We start from the raw sequence: 12,000 nt of genomic DNA on the forward strand, positions 1-12,000 counted from the left end.
AGAGAGCGAGAAACAGAGAGAGAGATACAGAGAGAGCGAGAGAGAGAGAAAGACAGAGAGAGAGAGAGAGAAACAGACAGAAACACAGAGACCGAGAGAGAAAGAGAGAGAGAGAGAGAGAGAGACAGAGAAAGAGTGAGAGAGAGCGAGAAACAGAGAGAGAGATACAGAGAGAGAGCGAGAGAGAGAGAGAAAGACAGAGAGAGAGAGAGAGAAACAGACAGAAACACAGAGACCGAGAGAGAAAGAGAGAGAGAGAGAGAGAGAGAGAGAGAGAGACAGAGAGAGAGAGAGAGAGAGAGAGAGAGAGAGAGAGAGCGAGGACGTGGAGCAGAAACAGAGAGAACCCAAGACAGATTTATAACAAATCAAAAGCGTGTAATTTATAACTACTGAACGATTCAGAATGAACTGATGTACTGAAATACAGTCAGTGGGCTTCATGTGGAGAGGATGAACTACGGCTGTGTCCCAAACCACATCGCTGGCACTGCTTTTAGTGGGAGTAGTGCGCTTACACTCAAGTCACACTACTATAAAGACTACTTTATAAAGCAGAAGGGGCAGAGCCATGCGTTGTAGCAGTGATTTTAAGTTTGTGTTTGATTTTACATGGTCCCGCCCTACACACGTACAGGTACTCCATCACTCCATCCAGGGTGTAGCGGGTGCGATCTCAGACTGAGCCTAGAAATGCTAATAAATAAACAGGAACTTACTGGGATCCTTCCTGTCAGGATATTCAGTCTTAACGGCAGTCACTCGGGGGGTAGAAACACAGCGCAGGGCAAGATTCTGCACCTGGGGTACATGGGGGGGGTCAATGTCAGGGTGTTAAGTGGGGGGGGTCGATCGAAAAAAGGGGGTAGAAGTAATTCTTACCTGGTCAGTATCTGACTGGTTACTGGAAGATGTGGGCGGGACTTCCTGTTGCTGTTGCTGCTGGGACTGTTGCTGTTGTTGCTGAGGCTGCTGCTGGGCAACTGTTGCCATGGCAGCTGTTGTCGTGCCTCCAGGCATGAAGATGAGCTGAGGAGCCCTGAGTGAGCGATTCACCTGAGAGAGAGAGAGAGAGAGAGAGAGAGAGAGAGAAAGAGATTATAAATTAATTATTACACATAAAACTTCACTAAAACCTAAAATACATTATTTAAATTTATAGAATAAAATAAAACATTTTTTAAAAACGTACTCTCAGGTACATCTGTCCCTGACCGGTCGAGTTCCCACCCAGCAACACTGATTGGCTAAGAGCGGATGACGTCACAGATGTCGCAGGGCCGACTGGGCGGGGGTTGGTCATGGTCCCGCCCCCAGAAGTGCTGCTTAAATTAACCTACAATAAAGACATGATTATCAGTTACTGTGACGTAAAGGGGGAAATGACATCATGGAAACACCACCTGAAAAAACAACTTAAGGAGAGACACGGCAGAAAAAAAATCATTTTTGTGCATTCTGGTCAATTTTCATAATTTTATGTTTCTATAACGTCATTTAACACTGAACATAAAAACGACAATAATTCACATTAAAATGTTTATTTTTAGGCATTTGGTGTTCTTATGTCTGTCACTTTCACCCAAACGGTCATAAGTTCAACCAGATACGTCTCCTCACTCGCTCAGTGACAACAGCGAGTGTTGGGTGTCGTTGGAAAGGTGAGTTCTATCAGGTTAACTGTTAACTAACCGCTCCAAAGAGAGTGAACAGTGGAGTGTTAACTGCAGGTGCATCAGTTAATAAAACGTGTGAATGTGAGGTGTGTTGAGCCTGTAGAGACGTACGGTGCACTGCGCCGTGCTCACTGCAGAGACGCTGGTGTTCGGAGAACTGGACTGTCGACTGGCAGCTAACGTGGCCTAGAAATACGCAAAGATCAATTATACCTGCACAGGTACATCTTTAATTACATCACACCTGTCAAAGTTTACCTGAGATTACAGCACCTTATAAACAAACACTCAGAGTGAATTATATATACAGCTAGAGTTAAAGTTATTAATAATGAATAAGAAAGGTCAAGAAGGTAAATGAAGTAAACAAGATTCATTTGGGTAAAGAAGGTAAACAGCAGGTATAAGGTAATGTAAGTAAAAGAGGTAAGAGAGGTAAATGGAAGTGAATGAAGTAAATTAGGTTAATTAGTTAAAATATGCAAACGAGGTGAAGGAGATAAAGGAGGTGAATGAGGTAAAAGGGGTGAATGAGATAAAGGAAATGAATGAGGTGAAGGAGATAAAGGAAGTATAGAAGGTGAAAGAGGTAAAGGGGGTGAAGGAGGTGAAGACGGTGAAGGAGGTGAAGAAGGTGAAGGAGATAAAGGAGGTGAATGAGGTAAATGGGGTGAACGAGGTAAAGGAGATAAATGAGGTGAATGATAGGTAAAGGAGGTGAAGAAGATAAAGGAGGTGAATGAGGTGAAGAAGGTGAAGGAGGTGAATGAGTCAAAGGGGGTGAATGAGGTGAAGAAGGTGAATGAGGTTAAAGAGGTGAAGGAGGTAAAGGAGGTGAATGAGGTGAAGGGGGTGAAGAAGATAAAGGATGTGAAGAAGATAAAGGATGTGAATGAGGTGAAGGAGGTGAACGAGGTGAAGGAGGTGAACGAGGTGAAAGGGTGAATTAGGTGAAGGATAGGTAAAGGAGGTGAAGGAGTTGAATGAGGTAAAGGAGGTGAAGAAGATAAAGGATGTGAATGAGGTGAAGAAGATAAAGAGGTGAATGAGGTAAAGGGGGTGAATAAGGTGAAGGATAGGTAAAGGAGGTGAATGAGGTAAAGAGGGTGAATGAGGTAAAGAGGGTGAATGAGGTAAAGGGGGTGAATAAGCTTAAGGAGCTGAATGAGGTAAAGGGGTGAATGAGGTAAAGGAGGTGAAGGATAGGTAAAGGAGGTGAAGGAGGTGAAGAAGATAAAGGATGTAAATGAGCTGAAGAAGATAAAGGAGGTGAATGAGGTGAAGGAGGTAAAGGAGGTGAATGAGGTGAAGGAAGTCTGACCTGTTGCACAGCAGCGAGGTTGTGAAGCTGAGCACTGTTAATCTGCTGTTGAAGCATCAGCTGCTGGAAATACTGAGCTGCGTTAGGCTGTCGCTGTAGAGCCTGCAGAGCCTGTACACACACACACACAGAGCATTGATGGACAGCTTGTGAGATTGAGGAACAGGTGATGATTGTGGGTGAGTATTACAGGTGATGATTGCGGGTGAGTATTACAGGTGATGATTGCGGGTGAGTATTACAGGTGATGATTGCGGGTGAGTATTACAGGTGATGATTGCGGGTGAGTATTACAGGTGATGATTGCGGGTGAGTATTACAGGTGATGACTGCAGGTGATGATTGCAGGTGAGTGTTACAGGGTAGTATTACAGGTGATGATTGCAGGTGAGTATTACAGGTGATGATTGCGGGTGAGTATTACAGGTGATGACTGCAGGTGATGATTGCAGGTGAGTGTTACAGGGTAGTATTACAGGTGATGATTGCGGGTGAGTATTACAGGTGATGATTGCGGGTGAGTATTACACGTGATGACTGCGGGTGAGTATTACAGGTGATGATTGCGGGTGAGTATTACAGGTGATGATTGCAGGTGAGTATTACAGGTGATGATTGCGGGTGAGTATTACACGTGATGACTGCGGGTGAGTATTACAGGTGATGATTGCGGGTGAGTATTACAGGTGATGATTGCGGGTGAGTATGACAGGTGATGATTGCGGGTGAGTACTACAGGTGATGATTGCGGGTGAGTATTACAGGTGATGATTGCGGGTGAGTATTACAGGTGATGACTGCAGGTGATGATTGCAGGTGAGTGTTACAGGGTAGTATTACAGGTGATGATTGCAGGTGAGTATTACAGGTGATGATTGCAGGGGAGTATTACAGGTGAGTATTACAGGTTATGATTGCTGGCGAGTATTACAGGTGATGACTGCAGGCGAGTATTGAAGGTGATGACTGCGGGTGAGTGTTACAGGTGATGACTGCGGGTGAGTATTACAGGTGATGACTGCAGGCGAGTATTACACGTGATGACTGCGGGTGAGTATTACAGGTGATGATTGCGGGTGAGTATTACAGGTGAGGATTGCGGGTGAGTATTACAGGTGAGGATTGCAGGTGAGTATTACAGGTGATGATTGCAGGTGATGATTGCGGGTGAGTATTACAGGTGATGATTGCAGGTGAGTATTACAGGTGATGATTGCAGGTGAGTATTACAGGTGATGATTGCAGGTGAGTATTACAGGTGATGACTGCGGGTGAGTATTACAGGTGATGATTGCGGGTGAGTATTACAGGTGATGACTGCGGGTGAGTATTACAGGTGATGATTGCGGGTGAGTATTACAGGTGATGATTGCGGGTGAGTATTACAGGTGATGATTGCGGGTGAGTATTACAGGTGATGATTGCGGGTGAGTATTACACGTGATGATTGCGGGTGAGTATTACACGTGATGACTGCGGGTGAGTATTACAGGTGATGATTGCGGGTGAGTATTACACGTGATGACTGCGGGTGAGTATTACAGGTGATGATTGCGGGTGAGTATTACAGGTGATGACTGCGGGTGAGTATTACAGGTGATGATTGCGGGTGAGTATTACAGGTGATGATTGCGGGTGAGTATTACAGGTGATGATTGCGGGTGAGTATTACAGGTGATGACTGCAGGTGATGATTGCAGGTGAGTGTTACAGGGTAGTATTACAGGTGATGATTGCAGGTGAGTATTACAGGTGATGATTGCGGGTGAGTATTACAGGTGATGATTGCGGGTGAGTATTACAGGTGATGATTGCGGGTGAGTATTACAGGTGATGACTGCAGGTGATGATTGCAGGTGAGTGTTACAGGGTAGTATTACAGGTGATGATTGCAGGTGAGTATTACAGGTGAGGATTGCGGGTGAGTATTACAGGTGATGATTGCGGGTGAGTATTACAGGTGATGACTGCAGGTGATGATTGCAGGTGAGTGTTACAGGGTAGTATTACAGGTGATGATTGCAGGTGAGTATTACAGGTGATTGCAGGTGAGTATTACAGGTGATGATTGCGGGTGAGTATTACAGGTGATGATTGCGGGTGAGTATTACAGGTGATGACTGCAGGTGATGATTGCAGGTGAGTGTTACAGGGTAGTATTACAGGTGATGATTGCAGGTGAGTACAGGTGATGATTGCGGGTGAGTATTACAGGTGATGATTGCGGGTGAGTATTACAGGTGATGACTGCAGGTGATGATTGCAGGTGAGTGTTACAGGGTAGTATTACAGGTGATGATTGCAGGTGAGTATTACAGGTGATGATTGCGGGTGAGTATTACAGGTGATGATTGCGGGTGTGTATTACAGGTGAGGATTGCAGGTGAGTATTACAGGTGGTGATTGCGGGTGAGTATTACAGGTGATGATTGCGGGTGAGTATTACAGGTGATGATTGCGGGTGAGTATTACAGGTGATGATTGCGGGTGAGTATTACAGGTGATGATTGCGGGTGAGTATTACAGGTGATGATTGCGGGTGAGTATTACAGGTGATGACTGCAGGTGATGATTGCAGGTGAGTGTTACAGGGTAGTATTACAGGTGATGATTGCAGGTGAGTATTACAGGTGATGATTGCAGGGGAGTATTACAGGTGAGTATTACAGGTTATGATTGCTGGCGAGTATTACAGGTGATGACTGCAGGCGAGTATTGAAGGTGATGATTGCAGGTGAGTGTTACAGGTGATGATTGCTGGCGAGTATTACAGGTGAGGATTGCGGGTGAGTATTACAGGTGATGATTGCAGGTGAGTATTACAGGTGATGATTGCGGGTGAGTATTACAGGTGAGGATTGCAGGTGAGTGTTACAGGTGATGATTGCGGGTGAGTATTACAGGTGAGGATTGCGGGTGAGTGTTACAGGTGATGATTGCGGGTGAGTATTACAGGTGATGATTGCAGGTGAGTATTACAGGTGAGGATTGCGGGTGAGTATTACAGGTGATGATTGCAGGTGAGTATTACAGGTGATGATTGCGGGTGAGTGTTACAGGTGAGGATTGCGGGTGAGTATTACAGGTGATGATTGCGGGTGAGTATTACAGGTGAGGATTGCAGGTGAGTATTACAGGTGAGGATTGCAGGTGAGTATTACAGGTGATGATTGCGGGTGAGTATTACAGCAGATGATTGCGGGTGAGTATTGCAGGTGAGGATTGCAGGTGAGTATTGCAAGTGTATTGCAGGTGATGATTACAGGTGTACAGGTTCATCAGTGAAAGTTTAACGCTGATGAAAGGAGCAGAACAGAACGGCGTGAGTTCGTATCCCAGCGATTCCACAGCCGTCTGTAAGTGAACTCGACACTGAGAACCCAGTGCCGTGTGTGGGGTAGGTAGAGGGAGGAGAGACAGGTAGAGGGAGGAGAGACAGGTAGAGGGAGGAGAACTGAACCATGTTTTCTCAGAGAATTACAAAATATAAACTCCTCTGAGACACGTGACTCACACAACGACTAACTCTGTGTGTGTGTGTGTGTGTGTGTGTGTGTTACTCACCTGTACAGCTTGTCGTTCGTACAGAGACATCTGAGAGATCTGTGCAGGTCGAGCGTTTCCCCCGGAACTGGTACCGCTGCTGCTGGAGGACCCCGAGCTGCCCTGATCCTCTGCCTGCTCCATGCTGAACCTGGCTGGAGCTCCACTCACTCTACACACACTCACTCTACACACACACACACACACACACACACACACACACACACGATCTCATCTTACAATGTTCACATCAATAGATTTATTACTCACTTATTACTATTTTTTTTACTCTAAAATGTTTATTTTAAGATGTTTATTGCAAGTCAGTGACAGGAGTGTATCATGTGTGTATATATGTGTGTGTGCTGATATTGTGCATTAATAAACAATAATAAACTCCATAAATGAATGAGAATAAATCCCCCACAGAGCGGAGTGTGTGATTATAAACCCAGCTACAGTAATGCTGTATATTATTGTTATTATTATCGTGTATAATATAGTATAATGTATTATTGCTACAGTTAGTTACAGTGAGCTGAGAGTTAGCCGCTAGCCCGCTAAGCTAGCTCGCTAACTGTAAAGTGCAGAAGGATAGTCTGCTACCTGAAAGCGACGCGCTGTGTCGGTATTGTTTCTCCTCCTCGCGGCGGTATCTGTACAAACAGCGGGATGTGACTCTGAGACGATCTTCTTTACTTCTTTATTTGTGTTTGTTTTTGTTTTATGAGACTTTGTTGGGTGAAAAAAAATATCTGCAAGAAAACCGTTGCCTGAGACGCTCAAAGCCCCGCCCACTATTACTGTTTACAATTCTGCTTCCGGTGCCAAAGCATGACGTCACATTCGTGCGCCGACAACTTCCAAGCTTTTCCCTAGATTTGTGTTTTGTTTACTTACACGGTTTTAGTTCTATCAAACTCTATATAACATCATTTACCTTTACAGAAATGTGTATTAACACTCAGTATATTAACATTGAAACGCTAATGTTCACACTCAGGAGGCTGAAGTTCGGTATAGGCCTCTCCACATTAAAGACCCAGCAGTTCCCATCTCTCTCCTCGAGGTGGCGCTATGAAGCTGATATCACTTCTACAGTCTCCTAAACCACTACCTCCTCTTTCTACACCTCTATCACCTCTTTCTACACCTCTGTCTCCTCTTTCCACACCTCTACCTCCTCTTTCTACACCTCTGTCTTCTCTTTCTACATCTCTGTCTCCTCTTTCTACATCTGTCTCCTCTTTCTACACCTCTACCTCCTCTTTCTACGCCTCTGTCTCCTCTTTCTACACCTCTACCTCCTCTTTCTACGCCTCTGTCTCCTCTTTTTACGCCTCTGTCACCTCTTTCTACGCCTCTGTCTCCTCTTTCTACGCCTCTATCTCCTCTTTCTACACCTATATCTCCTCTTTCCACACCTCTATCTCCTCTTTCCACACCTCTGTCTCCTCTTTCCACAACTGTCTCCTCTTTCTACACCTCTACCTCCTCTTTCTATGCCTCTACCTCCTCTTTCTACACCTATATCTCCTCTTTCTACACCTCTACCTCCTCTTTCTACACCTCTACCTCCTCTTTCTCAAAACCTCTCAGATATCTGAGCATTAAATATATGTTCTTCTATATTGACATTTTTCCAATGAATTTACAAAACATATACTCAGCATAACAGCAACATCCATGGCCCTGATTTACACGAAGATGAATAAAACAGCATTAAATACAGTCGTATGCAAAAGTTTGGGCACCCCTGATGAAAATACATATTTTGTTGATTTTTGAGTAAACACCTCTGCAGCAAACTATTATTATTATTATTATTATTATTATTATTATTATTATTATTATTATTATTGTGTTGGGAAGCGCACGTTTCTGTGTTGTCATGTCTTTGTTTATTTTGCCAAAGTAAGGAGAAGAGTGTTTTGAACATTGATTTTATTTTATGTACGTGCTCAATAACTGATTTTTGTTCATATTTAACCAAAAAAGTTCCGTACTGCAGCTTTAATGTGCCATTACCTGCAATTGCATCAGTCTCAGCCCCCACTGCGTGACAGAAGGCTGCCAGCTGAATGTAAAAAAACTATTGATTTGATATTTTTGTGCATCATAGGAACTCTATTACAATCGGCCATTTTCAAACTTCCTCTTACAAATGTAGAAGCAGAAGTAGTAGCGTTTCAGAACTTCAGGAGAGATACTGAAATACAACACGCAGTCACAGAGTTTATGTAAATACACATGCAAACACCCGTACCTGAGCTTTCACTCATTTCCCACCAGTGTGCTTGTGAGAAAGAAATGGCTTTGGGACGAAGTCAGAAAATTCAGCACTCGTCTACCAGTTTTAACCAACTGGTTTCACCTAAAGTATTTTTTATAAACGTTTTTACGTAAAGGTTTTACTGCTCTTTTCCGTCTCTCATTAATTCCACACTGACTAACCTTCAGAAAGCTCCATAAACCGGGTAAGGATTACAGGAGGTCCACAACTGAAAGAACTCTGAGCCCCACTGAATGCAATAAAATCTGAGGTTTGGGGCCCAAACATGATAAGTGAGTGATTTTCTCTTCTTATTAATAACAAATATTTTAAGAGTACAAATCTATTAAGAAAAATAGTGAAATAAAAGGAATGAATAAGCTCCAAAAGCTCATCTCTCCTGAAGACGGGCCGCTGGGTGACGTGAGGAACCGTGTAAAGCTGGGAGAGGATCTAAAACATTGGATGCTACATGTACTTTCTCTTACTGATGGCTAAGGATGCAGATGCAGGTTTTTATAACTACTTGTAATTACAAAACTCAGCTACTCTCCATCATGAATTGTACATGCACGACCTTTTGAAATAAACAAACAGTCATTTTCGACACTTCCTTCAAATCTAAGAGTCATTTCCCAAACCTAAACATAATTCCTCTCATCACAGCCACAGTGAACCTCACACACTGCACGTAAGGACACCATCAGCGTCTTACTCACTGAATCAGGTGTGCAGTAATATATCACAGAAAGCAGGTGGAACACAAGAAGAGAAAAGATAGGTCATGTATGGGGAGGAACTGATTTTTGCATGACTTTTGGATGACTGTTTGAAAGTAAAATTATATATATGAGTCATGTGTGTTAGTTTACACTTACTTTCACTTTCAGTTTCCTTTATTTATGACAAGGAACTGGGAGCGGATAACCCAGCATGAACTAACTCTAAACATGGAACGTGACTAAGACTACTATGCGAACTAATCTAACTCTACGATAATCTTCCGCGTTGTGTGCTGGGAGGCGCGCGGTATATATGTGGACATGATCAGCGTCTAAACTCTTAGCAGCTGAGGGCAATACAGACACACGTGAAATCCCAGCCAATGACAGGACAGGGAGGAGACATGACAGAAACATAAATAAAACACACGTGTCCAGATGTCACTACTGTCAACAATGGAAAAGCAGGTGCTCGCGCATTCGTGCTTAGAGCACGCTGCTTCAAGGGGAAATCATGACAGAACCTCCCCCCCAAAGGCACTCCTCCCGGAGTGCCATGAGTCATCCCATTTCATTGGCGGCTCCGGCCCCCTGGGCTGATTGTCCCAAGCAGAGCCAGGAAACCGCACGGTGTTCTTGGCGGAGAAGGGAAGCGGAGCGACGTCCCTGGCTGAACAGGGAGGCAGAGTAACGACCACAGCCGGGCAGACAGGCTGAGCGACGTCCTCGGCGGAGCAGGACGGCAGACCGACATCCTTGGCGGAGCAGGGAAGCAGGGCGATGTCCTCGTCGGAGCATGAAAGCGGAGCGACGTCCCCGGCTGAACAGGTAGGCAGAGCGACGACCACAGCCGAGCAGGCAGGCTGAGCGAAGTCCTCGGCGGAGCATGAAGGCATAGCGACGTCCTCGGCGGAGCAGGAAAGCAGAGCAACATCCTCGGCTGAACAGGGAAACAGAGTGCTGTACTCAGCAGAGCAGGGAAGCAGGGCGACATCCTCGTCGGAGCATGAAAGTGGAGCGACGACCACAGCCGGGCAGACAGGCTGAGCGACGTCCTCGGCGGAGCATGAAAGCGGAGCGACGACCACAGCCGGGCAGGCAGGCTGAGCAAAGTCCTCGGCGGAGCATGAAGGCAGAGCGACGACCACAGCCGGGCCGGCAGGCTGAGCAAAGTCCTCGGCGGAGCATAAAAGCGGAGCGACGGCCACAGCCGGCCAGGCAGGCTGAGAGAAGTTCTCAGCAGAGCATGAAAGCGGAGCGACGACCACAGCCGGGCAGGCAGGCTGAGTCCTCGGCGGAGCATGAAGGCAGAGCGACGACCACAGCCGGGCAGACAGGCTGAGCGACGTCCTCGGCGGAGCATGAAAGCAGGGTGACGTCCTCAGCGGGGCAGGGAAGCAGGTCGACCTCCTCAGCAGGGCAGGGAAGCGGAGCGACATCCCCGGCTGAACAGGGAAACAGAGCGCTGTACTCAGGAGTGCAGGAAAGCGAAGCAAAGTCCCCTGTGAGGTGATTGAGAGGAGCGTGGGTCTCCGTGAGGCCAGGGAGAGGAGCGTGGGTCTCTGTGAGGCCAGGGAGAGGAACGAAGCTCTCCTCGAAGCAGGATGGGGGAACGATGTTTGCCATGGAGCAGGGAGGCTGAGCGACGACCTCAGCCGAGCAGGGAGGCTGAGCGACGACCTCAGCCGAGCAGGGAGGCTGAGCGATGACCTCAGCCGAGCAGGGAGGCTGAGCGACGTCCACAGCTGAGCAGGGAGGCTGAGCGGCGTCCACAGCCGAGCAGGGAGACTGAGCGGCATCCACAGCTGAGCAGGGAGACTGAGCGGCATCCACAGCTGAGCAGGGAGACTGCAGCTCTGGAGTGGAGCTCTCCTCGTAGGTCTCAGGCTGGGGCTCTGAGGTCACCAGGTGAACCTTGGGCAAGGGTGGATCTTGGGCGGCTATGTCGGTAGACCCGGGCGTGAGCAGAACTTGGCTGTGCGTGTCAGCAGACTCGGGCTTTGGCAGAACTTGGCTGTGCGTGTCAGCAGACTCGGGCGTGAGCAGAACTTGGCTGTGTGTGTCAGCAGCCGGGCAGACAGGCTGAGTGACGTCCTCGGCGGAGCATGAAAGCGGAGCGACGTCCTCGGCGGAGCAGGACGGCGGAGCGACGTCCTCGGCAGAGCAGGGAAGCAGGGTGACGTCCTCGTCGGAGCATGAAAGTGGAGCGACGTCCCCGGCTGAACCGGGAGGCAGAGTAACGACCACAGCCGGGCAGACAGGCTGAGCGAAGTCCTCGGCGGAGCATGAAGGCATAGCGACGTCCTCGGTGGAGCAGGAAAGCAGAGCGACGTCCTCGGCTGAACAGGGAAACAGAGCGCTGTACTCAGCAGAGCAGTGAAGCAGGGCGACGTCCTCATCAGAGCATGAAAGTGGAGCAACGTCCCCGGCTGAACCGGGAGGCAGAGTAACGACCACAGCCGGGCA

General features: G+C 47.1%; 1 protein-coding gene across 1 annotated transcript in view; it reads right to left on the bottom strand.

The window, feature by feature from the left end:
* Window positions 1–8,049, bottom strand: part of phc1 (polyhomeotic homolog 1) — a 13,319-nt gene extending 5,270 nt beyond the window's left edge. Inside the window, exons 1-7 of the mRNA XM_053640767.1 lie at window positions 7,147–8,049; window positions 6,562–6,727; window positions 2,998–3,108; window positions 1,788–1,862; window positions 1,193–1,336; window positions 883–1,056; window positions 720–801 (exon numbers count right to left, since the gene is read on the bottom strand). Coding sequence (XP_053496742.1) covers window positions 720–801; window positions 883–1,056; window positions 1,193–1,336; window positions 1,788–1,862; window positions 2,998–3,108; window positions 6,562–6,684 — 709 coding nt within the window. The 5' untranslated portion in view covers window positions 6,685–6,727; window positions 7,147–8,049. The remainder of the gene's footprint in view (window positions 1–719; window positions 802–882; window positions 1,057–1,192; window positions 1,337–1,787; window positions 1,863–2,997; window positions 3,109–6,561; window positions 6,728–7,146) is intronic.
* Window positions 8,050–12,000: the final 3,951 nt, after the last annotated feature.

The sequence above is a fragment of the Ictalurus furcatus genome, chromosome 1 (genome assembly GCF_023375685.1).
Source record: "Ictalurus furcatus strain D&B chromosome 1, Billie_1.0, whole genome shotgun sequence".
NCBI lineage: Eukaryota > Metazoa > Chordata > Actinopteri > Siluriformes > Ictaluridae > Ictalurus > Ictalurus furcatus.